Here is a 21,439-nt window from a genome sequence, read left to right as displayed (position 1 = left end):
CAGGCATGTCTGGTTGAAGTTAATGAAAGATGGCATTCTTGGCTGACGGCTGACTTGCTTCATCTCGTTTATCCTCCTGTTCCTGTCTGATTCTTCTTCTTCTTGAGTGTTTTTTGGTCCCTTTTCTCCAGCTGCTCTTCATGTGCTCTGACCTCAGACAAACATCATGCCGTTCTCTCTTCCATCAGCGTATCTATTTCTGTGGCACCTCACTGATGCGTGGTATCACAACTGATTACCTAATCCCCCTGGCTGTTGCTCTGCTTGTGCAGTGAGTGTTCCTGTACAAATACATAAAGGCATGAACGTTTGCCTCAGCCACCATTAGTGCTTGTGTCCAGTCCGTCCCAAATGCAAGCTACCTTTTTTTAAACATTACTAGAGTGACAAAGTGATCACACACATTTGGTCACATTTTTGAAGAATTATTCTTTTGGTTGAGAGTTTTTGCTGACTGTGTACAGAAATCAGAGGCAGAAGCTGAAGGTTAATGGTATTCTCCTTCAACCAGCAGCTTTGGCTGGATCTGACTGAGGATAATCTCTCTAGTTAAACAAAGAAGGTACAACAGGGCTGATTTTGAACTACTGACATCACAGATTAACTTGCTAACATGCCAAAGGGGTGTGAAACCTTAAGCTAAATGTGGAGAACAGACTTGGATGAGCTCAACAGATGCCATGAAAATAAAAAACCCCTGTAGTTCTTGGTACAGAAAAAAACAGCACAAGCGTTCATCAAAGTTACAAGAGCCAAGAGATCTTAAATTCCACTTTCTTTCCTTGCGTGTTCAGCCACAGTGGCTGTCACTTTGTTTTAACTGGAATAAAACAAATAAAACTCACTCTGGCAGTCTGAAAATGTAGGAAATGGGATCAGAAGTATGCACAGCAGGTTGTTGGCAATGGATATAGAAGATAAATAGGAATCCATCTATCGCAAAAGAAAAGAAATGACAGTGAGAGCATCAGATGGGGATTTTTGTCAACTTAAGCTATATTTGTATTTTAAAAAGTAACTTTAGATGAGTTTCTTCCATAGTCTTTCACCTGAGTTTCAATGTCAGGAAACACATCTTGTGATCATAAATATGATTGGAGGTGTGACATTTTGGGAAAAAAAATTGTTGTAGAAGATCAATACCTCTCTCATATCTGTACACTAAATACTGTTTGTAGTTGAAACTATAAACTGGGTAGATTAACTTAGCACTCCTGTGGAAACAGGGGGAAACCCACTAGCATCTGGCTTTTGTCATCAGTGGGAAAGGGTAGAATTGGCATTCATTCCCTGTTCAACCAACTCATGACACACAGATGGACATGCTTATTTGTCCACGGATGTTGGCACGTAAATAGCTAGGTATATTTATTGATTTTTACTGTTTGTGGGAACAACGTGCAACAGCGATTCTGGTCTGTGCAACACTACAGGGTGCAAGTTTGAAGACACTGAAATATAAGATATAAAAAAGTAACCGATGTAATACACGACAACGGCCTCCAGATTGCTTTCTACTCTGTACTAACCCCATTTTTCCGAACATTTCAGAACAGAAAGGCAAACTTGACTTCTGGCAATGGAAAATGAGTCAGTTGCCTTTTTTTTTAAACAGGTTTACCCAACAAACCTGCATATACCTGCTAATTTTGGTGTGAAGAGGATATAAGTCACACATATCTTGTACTTTGAAAAGGCGAATTGCCATTGGTTGCCTCTCACATTACCTCCCTGTAAAATGATGGAGGAATTTGTTACCTTGGAGCAGAGTCAGACTAACTGCTTCCCCATTTTCAGTCTTTTTGCAAAACTTAGTCAATCTGCTGTCTCCAGCTAACAGACGTGAGAGTCATATCAGTCTTCTCATTTAACAAATATTAGATAATAATAGAAGAAACAGAATAATGTTGAACTTTTTAAATGAGTGATTATAGTTAGTTTGTGGTTTGGCATGACCCAATGTGCAGAAAAACAATTGAGGTGAGTTCTTTAGGGGTGTGTTTATCTTCACTGCCTCTTTACTTTCATTCCTTCTGCCCTTTAGTTGTTGCCATCCTACTTCAACCATCAAGGCAGAGTGAAGGCTCATTTCAGACTCTCCCTCAGTGTCTTTGTTCAGTCAGTGGTGCTAGTTCTAAGCCGTGGGAAGGTAATAATGAAGTTGAGTCACTGCCAGCAGCCATATTGGATTGACAGGCAGGAGACAGAAGTAACCCTTTGTTTGAAGCTCGCCAAGTCTGCAGGGCTCAGGAGTGACGATAGTGTGTGTCGCTGACAGAAATACTCCTGGCTTTGCATGTGTGTATGTGTGTGTGCCCTGGCATGTAGGATCCCTGCAGAAATTCTTGTGGGCCATCCAAGTTTGCAAAAATATAGACATTTCCTCTGACATTTAGATCTTTCCTAAAGTGTTACTTTTGCTCCTTCCCAAAAAGAAACCTTTGAGAAAAAATGATTTAGTGATATCAGTAAAAATTTTGTTTTGTGATACAACCACTTGACAGACTGCTGCAGTCTGCTGTTGTAATGTGGAATAAAAGTTAGAAAATGTAGACAAAAGTTAGATTTCTAGCATGGCCTACAATGCATTTGTGAAAAAAACACAACTAAAACATCCATCCATCCATCCATTAACTATACTGCTTATCCTGTAGGGTAGCAGGGGAGCTGGAGCCAGTCCCAGCTGACATCGGGTGAGAGGCGGGGCAAAACTTAAACAGACCAAAGTAATTGGCTTTAAAATACACTGGACTCTACCTGCCACCAGTGAGTGTTTGCATCTGTGTTCCTGTGTTAGCATGTCATCAACAGGATTTCTTGTACTCGAAATAGCTGGGAATAGACAAAGGTAATTGGCTTTGCCTGTCAGTTAATCAGATTAAAGGCATTGTAACGTTACACTTTTACATTCTAGGCTTTTTGCTGACGACCTTATCCAAACAGACTCTGAGTGAAGATAAGCGGCTTATTGTCATCATGAAGTAGATGCTGCATCTAAAACTGAACAGTGGTTTTTTATTTGTTCAAAAGGTAGAATTATTTTTGAATATTTAGCCAGCGGGAACTGCAAGAACCTGATTGTGGTTGCTGACTGCTAAGGTGCACATCATTGTACTTTATTCTTTATGCTTTATTCTCTTGTACTTTCTTTTGGTAGGAAAATAACAGAACAGTGGAGGGGGGCTCATCTTCCTTCAAACACCAAGGGACTGCCTCAGAAAACTCTGTGTTAAGTTTGTAAAGTAAGTGTCTTTGGACAGAGAGTTAAAGAGACACTTTTTTTTTTAACAGAAAAAAAAAACCCAATACCACAGCCAGTAAGAATTAACTGTAAACTCCTGCTCGGTCAGATTAAGAGGCAGACTGCCTACTAAGTAACTGATATAGGCCTCATTAACATTATTAACTCTCACACACTCCGTTGAGGTTAATGGGTTGTGTTACCGTGTTAATGTTAAGTCTCAGGGATTTTCTAAGGCTGAAATAACTGCTGCTCATCAGCAGTGTGCCAGCGCCATAAAAAGAAGGTGATCAGGACACCAAAATGCACCACTGCAGCCTCTCACTCCATTTCTGTCTCTGTCTGTGTTCCCACTGGTATAAACCAGGTACTCCAAACTCAGATCCAGAGTGTGACGTAGCATGAGCATTTTAGTTGAGCAGAGTTGTTTCCATGAGTAGAACACCACTTAACATTTCCACCAATAATAAAGGTCACTGTTTTCCACATTTAAGTGGTTTATACCATTCCATTATTTTTCATTTTGTTCCAGTTTTCATTGTTGCTCTGTCTTATGTCATTAGTCTGAGACACTCACTTTGCTGCATTCCTTACCTTTATAGTTTTTGCTTCCCTGCATTTCCTAAAGTGGCATGATGAACATGGTAAACAATATGCCTGCCTGATATCAACACATTAGCTTGTCACTGTCAGCTTGTTATGTTATGGCACAGCTGTGCCATACAGCTTCACAGAGCTGCTAACATTGCTGTAGACTCTTGATCTGGAAACTTTCTAGTGGAAGAAATTTTGCCAAAAGATACTACAGTGAATTCTGCACACACACACACACACACACACACACACACACACACACACACACACACACACACACTGCCTAGGTGCTGTTTGTGTGCTTTGTGTGTGTACTTGTATAAAGACTGGACTGAATGTTCTTCTTTTTCTGCAGAACACTGTGTTATGGATACACTGTATGGTGTGATGGATATTGTTGTGAATGCTGTATGACTAGTTGATACTGTAAGATAAGGCAGACAAAATGGACTACATTGATATAAGTTCAGACTCGGTCCTGCTGAATAAGTTGAAAGTGTGTGTAAATGCAGTCAGATGTAAAGTGAGGAGCACCTGAAAACAAATTAATCAATAGCAGAACTCTGATCAATTTCCTTCCAGGAAAGACTTTCAATGAGGATTCCTGGATGAGCTGCATAATGAGTCACGGCTTGTATTGACAGAATCTGAAAGCTCTGGTTTGATCCAGCACCTTAAGAGTCTGCACTAAACCTTCAAACATCTGATACACCAATTTAATCGAGCAGGTGTAGGAATGGAGACTTTCACACAATGTCTTCCCTGCAAAAACTGAATCTCTACCAGCTCTAGCTGACCTCTGACCTCTCTGTGACCTCCTTATTAGTCTCTTCACCGCGGCCTCTCTGTGTGCCTGTCAGTGCATGAGAGTGTGCCATTTGTGTGCTGGGACTGGGCTCACTGGGCACTAACAGAATTAACAGAACCATTAGCTTAAAGTAATCGATTGTTTGGTTGAAACAGAAAGTTAACAGTAATGAATGTACTGTTTACTTAGATATAATTAATGGATAAACAGCAAATGGATTGTTACAAGTAACAGATAAAGACTTGAAATTCTTAGCTAATGGAGATTGAAATAGTTAGCTACTAGTGATGGTGAAACAGCTTAAAATAGAGGATAAATGTTTTAATATAGCTAACTATTTCAGCACTTTATATGTTACTTTTAGCTAATGGATAAATGGTGTAAATGTAAATATTTTATATAGTTAATAATGTCAAATTATATCTGGTTTGATTATAATCAGTCAAGATGAACCCATTTAGAAAATGAGGGGTGGTGTTGATGTTGGTACTTGGTACTTGCTGCAGGGCTGTGGTGGTACAGCTCAAAACAACAAAAAGGTTGGTAACCTCTTCCATGACAAAAACACAAAAAGACACTTGCAGATTAGTCTTCATTCAATGGCTTTGATTTGTCTGTTTTAGAAATCTTCTTTGTCCAAAAGCTCTGCATGCACAAAAGCCTTCTATATTTAACTGGATTTCTTTCTTTATTTTTTGTCCTGTAAATGACAGCTGAGACTGGTTTTATACTTGAGAAGGCGAAACTAAAATGTCCACACATACACACAACATTACTGCTGTAATCCAGACCTGAAGGAAAGAGTCAAGTAGGCTTAAAGTATAGTGGGAAAAAGTAAACAAAGTTAGCCTTTATACGTCCATGCTACTGAAATAAGTATTTATACTGTCATACGCACATGTACAACACACACACACACACACACACACACAGACACACAAATGCACTTTGCTTTGGGGAGCATTGATATTAATCACACCTCCAGGATTTTAAATTTTGGAACCTCTCTCACATAAAAGCTTTGGTCTGGCGTAATTCATGCATGTGGTGCAATGTGGCATGCCAGCTGATCACCTGTGTGTGTGTGTGTGTGTGTGTGTGTGTGTGCCTTTGTGTGTATTTCTGAGTGTGTAAGTTATTAAAGTATAAAGTGCTTATTCCTGCTCTGTGAGACACAGAGCTGCCGTTATGAAATGAGCAACTGTGTTGTTTATTCTCTAAACCTTTAAGAAGATTGTTGTCGTTTGGGCCGAATGCGTCCATTCCTGGTGTGTGTGTGTGTGTGTGTGTGAATTATGTGTGTATTAGGCACGTGAGGTTTGCATTTTGTCATCTGCTGTAGGCTATTCATGCATACACGTGAGGATATGGGCTCTGTGAGGGAGAGGGGGTGGGCGAGGGACATAAGAATAAACGGTGGGAAACGAAAGAGAGACAGTGGAAGAAAATAAAAGAGGAAACTAGAAGTGACAGACACTGAGAGGAAAGAAAAAATAAGAGAAAAGCAAAGACTGTGAGGGAAACAAAGTGACATGGGAAGAAAAAGCAATTAGTGAGAAAAGAGACAGATGAGGCAGAGATTGGAGAAAATAAACAGGGGAGTGAGAGAGTGACATATAGGCAGAGAGGAGAAAAGGAGAGAGAGAGAGAGGAAATGGACAGAAGGAGCGGAGGAGAGGAGAAAGGCAGCTCATGCTCCAGTGGAGGTGAAGTCATGCGAGTGGTGCTGCAGCTTTCTCTTCAGGCTGAGCAGCTCCAGTCTGGACATAACGAAGTGTCTTTAACTGCATCACCTGCCGCCTCACGCACACACACACCTACACACACAGCCACATGCACAGTCTAAAACACAAAAGTGTGCATTTGCTCACACTTTTGTATTTTCAGACAAGTAGAGTCGAGCATAAATGCATATGTGTAGAAATGTTCAAGTTTATGCTTCTATATTTGTATAGACCTGTGACATATCGACATAATTCATTCCCAAGCCTTTAATCCTACTGTATTACCTTTACCATGACAACCCTGACCTAAACGTAAATCTAGCCCTAATCCAAACCCTAAAACTAAGACTTAAACCCACAGACAGCCTTTTGAATAAATGAATAAATGAGAACCACCCCAAAATATCCATACCAATTTCCACCGAATTTGTCCAGACAAAAATGATTGAAGATGTAAAAGAGCACAGATACACACACACACACACACACTTTGCACACATGCATGCGCTCACACTGACGAGCATGCAACCGTGTATCAAACTACAAACTTGCTTGCAAGTACACCACACACAGATTTAGCATTAATCAGAAGCAAAACAGAGTAAGTACTTGAGCACGTGAGCACACACTAAGTTACTTATAGGCAAACACACACACACACACACACAGTGTTCACAGCAGCAGCTAGAGTGAAACAGATGTTTGCTTGTTCGAATCAAATTCTGTCACTTTAAATCAACAAGTCTTCTCTTTTTCATGGTGTGTGAATCCAAAAACAGAAGGGAGATTTTTAGAGCGAGTAAGTCTCTTGAATGGGTGCTCAAGCAAGAAATTGCAAACCAGCCTTGAAAGAGTCCATGAAAACAATGAAATTCAAGGCACTTCAGCAATTTTTTGGGTCCAATTAAGACTTCTTAGAGGCCTGTTTTTAAAAGTCTTGACAATACCTTTGGAAATCCTGGTCTTGTTTCCTGTCACGCTGCTGAGTTTGGGGCTGAGGTTAGAGAAAGTATCACATGAGATACTTAGGGTTAGGGATAAGGTCAGGTTAAGGTTTTGACACAACAGGTACAGTTTCAAGAACTTCTCAAGAACTTTAACGCTGCTGATGTAACACAAACATTTGTGACCCACGATGCCCTGTAACATCAATATCTATATCTAAATATCTAAATTTGAAAGCTATGGAACAGTTTTGGTCGCAGCAAAAGAAATAGGGTCAGAAAGTCAAATAGGCCATAGATTCTAAACAGCCCTCTTTTTCATGGACTCATTCTCACAGTGTGAGACTGTATCTTGTGTCCATGAGAGTGTGAGTATCTTGTGGAGTAAAAAACATGTAGTTGATTAATCGAGAATATAATCTGCAGATTCTTATTAGTTGCAACTCTGGTTCAAACTCTGTGGAACTTTGGGCATACAGTGAATGAGGAAGGAATGAATGGGTGATTGGCAGACATACTAACCTGTATAGTTGCTGGTGATGACCTTAGTCTGAGTCTCTGTCAGAGCCTCTGTCGTTACTTCTGTTTGTGCTTCTGTCTGCGTGTCTGTCTGCGCTTCAGCTGGAGTCTCAGCTTCGGTCTGCAGATCTGGCTGGAGCTGGATCGTCGTGCCGGTCCAGTCCTCCGGCAACGATGTGGTAATGGTGCTCTGCGAGTCCTCGGTGCTCACTGTGGAGCCTTTAGCCAGGACCAGGGCACAGAGCAGGAGGCATAGCAGCATCCAGAGGTGCCTGCTGGCACTTTGAGCAGTGGGACCCACTTTTGGAGACATGGGGTCTGGTAATGAAGAAGAGGTGTTGTGTGAAGAGGAAGAGGAGAGGAATTCACAGCCTCATGGTTGGGTGTTTTGGCTCAAAATCAGGAGGAATGATCCTTCAGGAGAAAGTTTGCTGCTTCCCTTTCCTCCTTCTTCTCGTCCCTTCTCTTTTCCAAACTTCCTCTGATTTTTCTCTTTCTTCTTCCTTAGTCTTCTTCTTTTTCTCACCTGTCTTCCTCTTCTTCTTTTTCTCACTCCCTTGGCGGAGAGAGGGAAACCCCCTCTGTGCTGCCGCTCATGATGCTGCCGTGCTGCATGGAGTTGAAACAGATGAAGTACAGATGAAGTAAGGGAGTGTGTATGTATGTGTGTAAATGGGAGATCCAGCTGTAATCTGCTTCCTCTCCGCTCACTTGCTGTTGTTTTCTCTCCAGCCTCCTCCTCCTCTCCGTCCCTCAGCTTGCTCACTCGTGCTCTCACTGCTCACTCGGTCCGCTGCTCTCTCTCTCCCCCTCTCTCTCTCTCTCTGATCTCCAGCTGGGCTGACTGAGCTCTTGCATAATGGTAACTCATTCGCTGAGCTGTGCTGAGCTGTAACTCATGCAGCCTTAAGTCCTGATATTCCTGGTTGCCGCCCTTTCCCTCTCTGCCTCTGTCACCCTATTTCTCCCTCACTGATGTGCCAGTGTGTTGTGAGTATAGATAGTTGAAGGTGTCTATTAGACACCTATTATTAGACTATTATTTCTAGGAAAACCACTGATCAATGTTGCTATTGGATCACTGTCACCCAGAAGGTCACACACTGGAGGTTAGAAACACTCCACCAGGGTAAGAGAGGTTTTAAAGATTGTAGTCACCCAAACTGAAGACTCAGCAGAACACCGCAGTAACAGGCAGAGGAGAAAATGAGAAGCGACAGAAGAGCACTCCTATTTTAATCAATCCTGAGCCTGTCTACACAGGCTGTGTAATGGCCTCCATTTCACTCCTATTTCTATGTTTCAAGTCTGTTTTCTTTCTTCAGTACTGTGACTGAATGTATCCTGTGCAGACACAGATGGAGGACTGAAACTGCTACTGCTCTGCTAACATGCTGCTTTCACTGTGTGGGCTGTGTAGACATTGTATAAGCACCTACCTCTTAAAACTTCAAGGTACACAATGCACACAGATTGGACGGAGAGGACAATCACTTGGACTGAAGCAGACTGAAAATAAAAGCAGAATTTACAGTTGTTATGACATAGCACACATATTGTACATACAAACAAGTGCATACAAGTCTATTGTATACACAAATGGTAGCCACTGCTGTAGGGTATGCCCCTTGCTAATAATGTAGACCATCACAAAAATCTGCACAATGGCTACCATTAATATAGTTCTGTAGTAGTTTTTTTGACAAGGCAAACCTCATTGTATCACAGAGTGACTACAAACTCACTATCACAGAAGTGTATCATGAGATGGGATGGATGGATAACTACTTAGCATGCTAACTTCATGACAAAAAGAAGTGATAAAAATACACAAAAGGTACCATCGGTGTTGTTTTCCACCACTGGAGACAGCTCTTGGAACTCCCAATGTGTTGTATGCAACATTGGCTATGGAGCAATAGCAAAAACTTACATGGTAGGAAAAAGCACCTTTAAAGCATAATATGCCAGGTAACATGAGCGTTAACTGTTTCCTGTGTTAACTGTGATGCACAAATATAAATTCAGTTTAAAGAGGAAGATGTTGATTTAGCTTCTGCTGGGAGTTGGGTTCAAATGGAGACATAAACAAATTAAATGTATCAAAGAAACCACCATGCAAATGTGTCTGAGTGATCTTCGTTTAGTTCACAGCATGCAGCCCAGAGGAGTATAATTCTTAGCTTTGACTCTCACAGGTTTCAGGCACAATTTAGGTCAACTCTCCATGACAGATATCCTCAGTACCCTGTGGTTGTTGCATACTTAGAATACATAAACCTTCTGTATTATTAAAGGGCTCATTTAAAATCAGAATGAAACAATTTAGCTTTGTTCCAGCCAAAGAGCCCTCATTTGTAAGATGTTTTACCTTGTGCATGAGTGAACCATTTTTTCAGCAAAAATAACCAGTGTTTACAGAGAATAATCACATTATGGATGTTTTCACATTATATGTGAAAATAAATTTATATTGCTCAGTAAATTCTGTCTCTCCTCACACATTTTGTAGCTTTGTAAAGCTACCTAAACCACATGTTTTGCTGTGGTCACTGATGTCTGGGAAATGAGCCAAGCGTCCAGCTACAGGGCTTAACTGATTTTCAGTAAATATTTCCACCCTTGTACCCTAGCAGTACAAACTGAACTCACAAGATATGCATTTGCTCTGCCAGGCTAACAATATTGGCTAAGAAGAAACTACACCACAATGCAAGAACACTATCAGGTCACATGAATGTTACAGTGCTTCACCAGTATCAAAGTGGTGAATCCTCTGAAGGTGCAATGGTAGAGCATTTGACTCTAAATCAGAAAGTTGCATGTTCAAGTCATGATAAGGTCATGTGTGTTAGGTGATGCTTTGTATATCAGTAAGTCTAGGATTACTGACAACATTTACTTTAAAGAATAGTTTCCGTGCTTAACAAATTCAACACAACTGTTTTTGAATCTCCTGTTTTTTTTTTACACCCATCCATGTGATGAAAAACGTGACTTGAGTACCTGCCTACCTTCCCCTGCATCTCTGAGTGTGCACAATCCCATTTGTGTTGTAGTTGTATGTGAGTATGCGTGTGCATGCATCTCCATGTGGGACTGTATGTGTCACAGGTGGATGCTCAGGTGTAATATGATGACCCTGACAGTTCTTGTTGATAGCTCTGTAGTCAGAAAGTCCATGCAACGTTGTGAATAATTGATGCATCTCGGACCAAAAATAGGAGAGAGAAGTGGAGACAGAAAAAAAAAGAGGTAGAGCTGAGAGCAATTAGAGAGAGGAGCAGACAGAGTGAGCGATGACAAGAGAGCAGCAGGAAAACAATCAGAGAGAAAAGGAAAGACAGCAAGAGATTGGAAAAGAAAGACAGATGAAGTGAGATCCAGCGCTTTTAGCCTGAGAAAACTGCCATTTATCAAATGTTCGGCCACTAAATGGGGACGCAGTGGGCTCTGCTGCCGCAAACTACATTATTTACAGCCATAGCTTTGCCAAAGTGGACACAGGAAAGGCTTCAAAGGACTGATCCAAGATTTTATTTTAAGCCATCAAATTATAGCTGCACTAGGCAAGGTTTTTATAGTAAAAATACACCCATCCTATCAGTGTAAATCAGAAAATGGGGCTGGAACAGAGAAAGGTGGTTTCAGGTGTCAGGGTTTAATTGATGCTGGGAAACGGTCTTAATGCACAGGAAGTGTGAACTTGAAGTGTTGGAGCAAAATACCACACAGTGATGACTTAGCACTCAGGGAAAATCTCAATTTAAAATTCACCACCCACTATGAAGTCAAACTCTTCTTTCTTAATATCAAGATAGGTGGTATCTGGGAAGAAAATAATTGAACATTCAAAACGTAAACATTTTCTTTAAAGCTGCACTAATCAATATTTTATGTGCAATGTGAAAGGTTTCCCTTGTAGTGATGAACAAATAAAACCAACTCTGCAATTGGCTCTATAGATCTTTTTTAGCTTACTATGTGGTTTTTGAGGCTCACAACCAGCCTCACAGCCTCACAACAGGCAACCATTTTCATAGCTAGCTGATGAACATCACAACACAGCAAGTGAAGTATTTAGCAGCTGAAGAGCTGGATGTTTCTCTCCATGGTTGGTGGAGGGCAAAACAGAGCTAAAAGAAGAGTGAATGTTGGACTTAGATTTGACAAAAACGTGACTACAAATGATTGATGTAGCTACTTTGTAACCTTTGGATGAGTACATAAGCAACTGTACGCTAAGATGTTTGTCATATCCACTTACAGTAGGTAGTAATTCATTAGTATTGTGCTTACAGCTTGTTTTGCTGTCATCAGTAGCAGAGTTTTGCACCAAAGCGCAAACTTGTTGAACTTGTTGTCTGATGACAGCTGATATCTTGACCCATTTCTAACCTGAATTCATGGAATATCAGAGACCTTATAAGGGAGGAAACACACCACTGAGAAAATCTTGAATAGAATAATCGGTGCCACCAAAGATGGAGGTCAAAGGACACATCATGAAACCTTGTGCTTGCAAAGTAGAAATATAACCAGTGGAAAAAGGTGTTTTAAACCTTATTTTGTAGAAAAGTCAGTAGACTTTTTAAGCAGATTTTATCAGATTTGACTGGTTATTCTATAAATGTAGTTATTATGTCCCAGGGACAATTGAAAGTGAAATCATGTCTCTGTCCATGTAGACAGTAGCTTGGTCTTGTTTATGTCATGATCCCCCTAACTTAGTGATTTTGGTTTCTTGGTTTCAGTTTCAAATTATTACTCATCTTGCATTTCTTGTGTTTCCAGTGTTCTTGTGTTTTTTGGTTCGTGTTAGTTTTTGTGTTCTGGCCTCTTGGTTTTATTTAGGTATTCCTTCACCTGTGTATCTCTAGTGTTTGTCTTACATGCTTTACTTCCTGTCTTTGTCTCTTTTGATCCTTTTTTGCCCCACTTGTGTCTTGTTGGTAATTATCCCTTGTGTGTATATATAGTCCTGTCTTTCCCACAGTTCTTTGTTGGGATGTTGAATTCTGTCCTGGATTCTGTCCCAGTGTCATGTTGTGTGTGCCTCTGGACCCCCTGTGTTCCCTCTTTTTTGGACTTTGGACCTAGTGATTTTTTTTTTTTTTTTTTTTTTTTTAACTTTCTGGCTTATTACCTCATGGTGCGGCTTTGGTTGTTTTTGTTTTCTGAATGAATCACAGAACTGTTGAGCCTGGTCAGTATCTGACTTTGGGTCCTACCCCTGTATCCCTAAGCCCAGAGTGTGACAGTTTAGCCTGAAATAACTGCTGGCAGATACTGACAACTGGTGAGACTTGCTTATAAGGACTTTGTTATTCACTTCCTTGCTGAGAGTTACATAAGAAAATCAATTTCATCTATATGGTAAAAATAAAGACTGGAAACAGGGGAAACAGCCTTACTATGTCCAAAGAGAACAAAACTTGCCTACAAGCACCTCTTAAGTTAACCAGTCGACACATGCAGTTTGTTTACAAAAACTGAGATGTAAAAACTACACATTCCAGTGTTAGAGGAAATTTTATTTCAAATGTATTTCTTGGCTGGCACAGTAACAACCTGGAGTCTGCCTAGTGGCCATGCAACCTCAGGTTTGCATTTGGTTACGTCTCATCTAACTCTAAGCAAGTGGGCAAATAAAAGCATTTCCCAAAATCAAACTATTTCTTCAATTCAAACATGTTATGATGCGACACAGCTCAGTATTATGGGATTTTATACAGTAGCAAGCTTATGTTATATATACAGTATATGTTGAGTGAGTTTGAGTGACAAATATAAAACCTGGCTTTTAACATTGTTAACATTGTTGCCATATTATAATTATTACCTAAATTCATCACTCTCAGTCTTCAGGGTGTTTTGTTGTTTTATTATTATCTGGTGTATTAAATTAAATTATTCTTTTTTTTTCTCTTATATTTGACATATTTTTACTGTTGCAATTACCCATTTTCACATGTGCAAAGATTCAAGTTTTACAGACTGACAACACTCATAAGCTCAGTTTGTCCAGACAGCAATTGCCAGTGGCTTGCATACACAGTAAACATCAAGAATCAATAATATATAGTGTCTTTAATATGCCACCAGCAGCAGTTTTTAACATCAATAAATCATTGCCACATTAATTATAAAACATACTATAGGTATAACTAGTTCAAACAAATGAGTTTGTTGCTGAGCAGACTATCAGCCCCTACTCTGCATTTTGTAAGAGTAGGAGCTGGATGTGGAGGGAAATCTGCACGACTGCTTTATGGCACAAAGCAGGGAGAAGTCACAGAAAGAAAATGGAATTTAGATGCTTGAAAAAGTGGAAGTCAGACACGGGAAGCAGGTGGTGCTGACAGATGTTTGTGACATGTTCACACTTTGAAGACAAAAGTGTTTACTGACAGGGCAGTGTGTGATAGTATGTTCACCAGTGCAGTTTGAGTGGATATCACTTGTGAAGGATTATAAGGATTAAAGAAGCAGCCGTTATAGCAGACATGGATAAGATGGTTGAAATTCACATTTGTGCCTGTCACTCTCAATTCTTTGTCCAACTGGAATGTGAAACTGAGGCAAATCAGTGAGTGATTACACAGTGGAAGATGTTAGATCTCATAGTGTAACAATTTACTGAGACACTATAGTAAAACCGCAAAAACAGAGATAAAAAAGCTGTATAACTATATTTACAAAATATAGCTATAGTGCAAAATATAGCTTTAGTAAACAGTCACCTATTTACACGTTTTAATAGACAGCTACATCTGCATTCATTTGGAGGCATATATCTGGGCATATAACAAATGTATGCTCAATACAGTGCTAGGCAGCTAACCTACAGTGAGTTAATCATTGTTATTGAGATGGATAAGAGTAAGAGAGAAAGCCGAAACGCTGAGCTAAGAGACACTAAAACATAGCACAGAGTCTTGTGATAATTTGGTAAACCTGTATTTTACATGTTCTTAAATTCCTGTTTATTTTCAAATAATCTCCTGAGCAGCTTCCTGGAAAGAACCATATAATATAATTTGGTACAGGTAACAGGAAGTGATAAGTTGGTACACTACCAGTTATTGCTAAATGCTAAGTTAGCACAACCTTGAGACTTCTATTCAGCAGGTTATCTAAACATGCAATATGTTAAATATGTCTGCAGACAAATATCATTATTATCACATCATTTGACCCACTGTAATAATAATAATAACAACAGTAATAACTACTGAATAATTACTGCAGCTTTAATAAAGTAGCCTTAAATAAAAAACTGTTGTGGAAATTTTGTGTTACCCAGAACAGAGAGGAAGAGAGGAAGAAATAAACTGATTCTCAACCAGCTGTTCTTACTTAAGTTTTATTATTATTCTGCACAGAAGGAGCAATTCCTCAAACAGAGTACATTTCAGCAGTCTGATGAAGAAGGCTCTAACAGGAGCAGTGCAAAGGCGTATTTATGTGTGTGTCTCAAGGCAGTTACATGAAGGCCATGCAAGTTGTCCTTGAAAAGTTACACAGTGGTTCTCTTGGCAGAGTGAAGACGCACTCTGTTCTCAGAAAAAATGAGTTTGGGGTTAACAGTTGTCGATGCTTGGTTCATCTGGTCTGAACCTTCCGTTCTTCGTGATTTCCGTCCTTGACTGTTTCTGCTCTAACTGACAAGTCAGATATGTTTCAAGGCAGTTCAGTTAAAGATAAGGATTTCCCTTCCATTACAAAATGTAGTGGCTTTAACATTTACATATCCTTTTTACAGCTGCATTTGCCAGCCAGCTAGATTCTTAACACCAGTTTTCACAGTTTGAAGATGGTGCAAAGGAAATGAATTGCTTTTCCTTTTAGAAAACGGAGAGGGGAAAAAAGCTTTAAAATCCTGAATTAACAGCTAATTTTGTATACCGTGGCTCAGAAAAAAGTTCAAATGATTTTAAGTCCTGATGTCTGGAAAAAATGTGGGACATCACTTCATAAAAATGACAGACAAGTGACAGCGTTTGATGCTCAGCTTATCAGCCAGACAGAGGAAACACAGACTCATTTTGTTTTGATGACTAATAAAGCTACGTTTGCATGCAGTGTGTTTAGCATGAGGAATATGAAACATTAGAAGGTTGTCTGTCATTGTACACACAAAGAGACACACACACTGACAGAGGCAGTGGCAGTCTGAGGTTCTGCCGCTATCAGCCTAATCCCTAATGTGACATCTTAGAGCACATTAAATACTGTTATATAATACAGAAACACAGCACACACACACACACACACACACACACACACACACAGTCTTGACTCAGTCCTATCACAATTTGTTTGCATTTTTGTCCGCCTCTGTGCTAATCATGCACACATGCATAAAATATGTGTGCATATGTGTAGTTGCATATTTGCATGTGTCACACTGTGTAAGAGCATCCCTATACATATTCACTACGTGTATTAGTTTGTATATTTGTACTTATTTGTGTCAATATCCGTAGCACAGCAGCATACAAAGCTGATAACCATCGCTAAGTATGGAAGCGCAGGGTTACACAGGACGGAGGGACTTTCCTCTAAGGAGAGGTTAACAAAGGATAAGACAACCCTTTTCACTGGGGTTCAAGTAATCTATGGCAGCAGCTGAAATGATGAAGATCTGGAGAAATTCTTGTGAGAAATCAGGGGATAATGAGGCCCAGCTGAGCCGAAGGCAGCTCTGATTGGCCCCGAGTTTGAAGCAGGATTGTCTGAACTGCCTGGAAAGTTCCTATTCTGTTTATTCAACTGACACTTTGATTATATTAAACTATAAAACGTCAGCAGTTGGTACACACTGGTCTTGAAAAGCCAGCATATGCAGATAAAGCTGTAGTTAAATCTGTTTGAAGTTATCAAGCAAGTACAACAAACTTCCAATTGCGTTTGATGGAACAACATGTGTATGTAGCGTAATAGTTGTAGCTTGACAAAGTAACATTAACCAATGGTGGAAATCCCAGACTGATACTGTCAACATAATCCAAGGAAATAGTGAAAACTTAACCTTAACCTTAACCTCACCAACAAAATTATACACACAGTGATGTGAATGATTTGCATATAATTTTTGTATCCCAAATCTCCACAAACATTTCTACTGATCAATTTTTCATGAGGATGTGCTTCAGAGTAGAGTTTACTCATCATCTTAATTTGGTAACCTTGTACTCATACTTCATTGTTTTGGTTTTTTGGCCTACAGCTTTACTGTTTTGGTTCATCAACCTGTTTCCAGCAGCAGCAACAGACAGCTGTTTTTACCTGCCTAGGCAGCAAACAGCTGACAGACAAAATTAGCAACTAGCTGGTGAACATGATGGGGCATTTAGAGGCTAAAGAGCCAGATGTTTCTCCATGATAAACTGTCATTCACAGTTCTGCTTCCTGTGCCCCAAGTGGCCAAAATCAGTTATTGCAGTTTTAAAGCAATGCAGACAGATAGAGGCACAGTTGCATAATGTTGCTTTAAGTTTACAAGTGCTGAGTGTTGTGGGTGTTGGTCTGTATGCTACCTTTGACAGGTGTATTACATGATTAGGGTCCATAGAAAGAAAGGACAGGGCTTTCTACAGCTGACCAATCAGTGTCCATGGAGGTGCTACATCCAGTTGGTTTAATAATTTTGTGACAGTAAGATGTTAAGTTTTGTTTAGTTTTCAGGTACAAGCAAGGTTACAAAACTAAGATGAAACTCTTTTTTTTTTTTTTTTTTTTAGAACACAATGATTTCATATTTCATCCTATTTATTTTTGTCGTGAGGATCTGTTGCTCATTTCCAGCTGGGCTTGTGCATCTTTCTTCTCCAGACCTGTCTGCTCCCAAACTAAGTCAAAACATCTGCGTTGCATATAACTCAGCTTTCACAGCCACAACATCATCACCAACAGTAAACAACTCTGAGAGTCTTACTGCAGCACAGTGGGGTACTGCAGACCCAAGGATCTTCACTGATTGGATTCATGGTTCTCTTACATTAATGAAAGTATTTGCTAATGTGTTTTTCCTCATAGCACCAGTGGCGTCTTGGGGCTTCTGATTCTGATTCCTGCTGCGACAAACCACATCTGACCCCAGGGAGGGGAAGCAGGGGTCAAACAAGATGGAGAGGATTTGAAGGGCAGGTAGGTCAGATCAGGAGGGCAAGGTGACTGGTTCAAATCCCCTGGACCAGCTGGAGTTTAATCCTCCACCAGCAACCATTGCTTGGGTGTCACACACCAACAGACTGTGTTGAAAAAATTGCATTTCTCACACATAATTATGGGTTTGTTTTAGGGGGGAAAAGTACCACCTATGCTGGCTGACTTAGAGATGTTCAGAATTGGAGTGTAGCCTCAAAATGCCTCTATTCCATCACTGAGGTAAGTATGAGGGATGAGATAAAATGAAGTTATTGATGTCTTTGTGGAAAGTGGGTCATCACAGCAGCTGAAGAGTGTAAGATGGTTAAACATGAAGAAAACCCAAAAAGAAAAGAATATGAATGAAAACAGAGAAAACAAAAAATAAAACTTGAACCAACTGTAAACAGCAGTTAAGGATTTCTGCTTGGTTTAGACACGTGCAGATCGCTGCTCAGCTCCCAAGACAGAAACACTGAACTAGTTGTAAATCTGTACTTGGAGGATTTAAGTGAGGATCTGAGCTTTGGGTGACTCCCTGCAGCTTTGACGTTAATTTGGAGGCGAGCAGTGGCAGATTAGAAATAAGCAGTCAGACAGATAAACATGTGAACGTGCGGTGACACTCTGCCAGACCCCTGTAGCTAGTCTGATCTTCCATTTGATCTACGCTGCGGGACCTGGCTACAGTACCAGTCAATAACTAGTAAGAAAGTGATTGGTCGGTATTGTTCCAAGAAAGGTCGATGAGAGGGCAGCAGATGACTCCTGAAGGTATAAACTGTAACAAGTTTTTTCATCTTCAACAGTGAAAATGAACCATTTTCTATGTTTAAAAGGAATGGCTTTAGAAAGCACAAAATGAAAATGAAACAACATAACTTGGGGCTCAAAATAACTTTTCATTCAAAAACGAAAAAATAAATTACAAAAACAACACTAAAATATTGGAATATAAATGGAAAAAGTAAAAATAAATGAAATCCAAATCATGTTGTTTCTATGAAGGCTGAAGGCTAAAAGATTGAAATTGCTGTGGAGCTGGCCAGCATCAGACTGAGATGGATTTAGATTTGATTCCCAGTCTGAAGTGTGTGTGTGTGTGTGTGTGTGTGTGTGTCTGTGTCTGTGTCTGCTCATGGTTGTGTGTGTGTGTGTTATGTGGTCTGGATGTGATTCCTAATCTGGGGTTAGAGGTTGCTGCAATCTGGCACCACATTTCTATTTACATTTCAGGTCTTTCAATAAGCTCTAATCCAGAGGCAAATGGCTTCCTCTCTTCCATCAGCAAGGAAATGATTATAATTATGATGACTAACAGAGTGCTAAAAAGCCCACATTAAAAAGCTTACAAAGCTGAAAAAAATATGTGTGACCTTGACAAGGGAAAGCACCCTAAACAAAATAAATAATTAAAAACAAAATTCTAAAAGAATTATCCTGTTTACATTTAATGTTTCTAAATTAAAGTTACCAACATGATGAAATAATTGACTTTGTATACAACTGACTTTCATCCTGTTTCTGTTCTCCAAACGAATGGCTGTCTCATACACTGAGGTATATGTAATACTGAATACAACTGCATATAACCTAGGGAGGGATACAGCACCATCTTGTGGTTGTTAGTTGTTAGTGCTGGTTAAGTAACTCCACACATATATTATATTATATTATATTATATTATATTATATTATATTATATTATATTATATTATATTATATTATATTATATTATTGCCACAGTCAACACCATGCTCAGACATTTAATATAGTATCTTCTCACTGTCATTATCTTGTGAGCCATTGCTATGACAGTGTGTTAAGAACAGCTGATGCTGGTAATGTTGGCCAAAAATACATTTACTTTGCCTTCTTCTAAAATTATAAATAACTCACTGACAAAGTAAAATGCACATGGTTGGAAAATAAACACATAACCTGTAGTCACTAGACTAAAACTAATGAGTCAAGGAAAATAAGCTGCTGCTTATAAACAGAATTATAAACATATTCAGCACCACAGTTGGCTGGACAGCTCCTCCTTAACCTAACCAGGGTTTATGGGAAGCTCTGTACATGAACTATAACAGTATCCAACATGTAAAGATGTGCATGTTTTATGTGAACCCAGCATATTTAACTTGTGGTTAAATAAATATATTTCTTCTATTTTAGGATGACTGGATGAGACTGTGCAGTGGTGGGATTCACACCATGATACAAAAATTGCTGTGTGATAGGATGACTTAACTCCATAGCTATTTGAATTGTGTAATTCTTTTATCACCGTGTTGCTAAGTTTCTTGTCTAAAAATCTTCTAATTTGTATCTGAGGGGAAGATGGAAGGAGGGTCCCCACAATGTAGTGAACTCACATTTTCTGGGTCTTCACAGTGTTATGAAAACAGAGCACAGTGCAGCAGGGAAATTTGGACTCACATGCCTTGTATTTCCAAAATACCAGCTACAGCCCTGCACACACACACACACACACACACACACACACACACACACACACACTAATACACCCATCTCATTAGTATCTGGCAGCAACTAAACCCTGCAGACTACAACTCAGGCAATCCAAAAAAGAAACAGCAATCCAATCAAAACCAGAGGGAGGAGCAGAAGGACAAATGTAGACTCGCCAGCTGATGGAATTACTAACTTCACCTGCTGAGACGCTCTGCGGGCAGCTGTCAGTCTACAGACGATGGCTCAGTGTGGCTTCCACTTTTGACTTTGAGAAATAAGGCAATCACAAGTCACAGTGTGTCCGTGAAGGTGACAGCAGACAGAGGAGGGTGTAATCAGTTCTCACTGATCTCTCTCTCTCTCTCTCTCTCTCTCTCTCTCTCTCTCTCTCTCTCTATCAGACATACACAGAACTCTACTTGTGTGAAGTGTGAAACCATTGACAAAGTTTTACACAGTTTAAGACTAAAAGAGGTTTAGAGAGAATTAGCTAACAGAGACTGGGTTATGTAAGGTCCAATGAAGAGGACACACACACACACACACTCTAAGATGAATTTAACTTGTGGAGCTACACTGTAGTTATATCCAGACATCCATGTTCATGTGTGTGTGATTTTGGTGATTTAAACAATACTTCAACATTAAATAGTAAATTTCCTTAATTCATTGTCATTTTAATTTTAGTAAATCTAACTTCTCCTTCCCCATTTTCACACATTACAGTAGAGGGGGGTAATCCCTGTAAATGTCTCCTTGCTTTTACTGGGCAGCCAGGGTTTTGGTTTGTTGAACGAGAAGCTAAGAATTAATCCTCATTACACAATGGAGGAAAAGCTGTTTGGTTGTTTGAAACGCTGCTCGCAGTATGTGTGAATGTTTGTCATGTGACCGCCCTCTGCAGGGTTTTAAATACACTTCTTTCATGTAACCTTCCTTATATCAGCCTGATGTATTCAAGGTGTTTTGTAACTTATGAA

At 39.7% G+C, this 21,439-nt stretch overlaps 1 protein-coding gene across 2 annotated transcripts in view; it reads right to left on the bottom strand.

Moving 5' to 3' along the window:
• zgc:162331 (uncharacterized protein LOC793007 homolog) overlaps window positions 1-21,439 on the bottom strand; it is a 34,777-nt gene that overhangs the window by 11,606 nt on the left and 1,732 nt on the right. The window contains exons 2-3 of one of the 2 annotated variants that reach the window (XM_018684314.1): window positions 9,270-9,339; window positions 7,834-8,439 (exon numbers count right to left, since the gene is read on the bottom strand). In XM_018684314.1, coding sequence (XP_018539830.1) covers window positions 7,834-8,143 — 310 coding nt within the window. In that variant the 5' untranslated portion in view covers window positions 8,144-8,439; window positions 9,270-9,339. Of the gene's footprint in view, window positions 1-7,833; window positions 8,921-9,269; window positions 9,340-21,439 lie in introns of those variants that run through there. The other variant, XM_051077552.1, reaches the window with a different exon arrangement.

Source organism: Lates calcarifer, linkage group LG18, assembly GCF_001640805.2.
Source record: "Lates calcarifer isolate ASB-BC8 linkage group LG18, TLL_Latcal_v3, whole genome shotgun sequence".
Classification (NCBI taxonomy): domain Eukaryota; kingdom Metazoa; phylum Chordata; class Actinopteri; family Centropomidae; genus Lates; species Lates calcarifer.
Note: the sequence above shows the minus strand (reverse complement) of the source record. Positions and strands in the feature narration are given on the sequence as shown.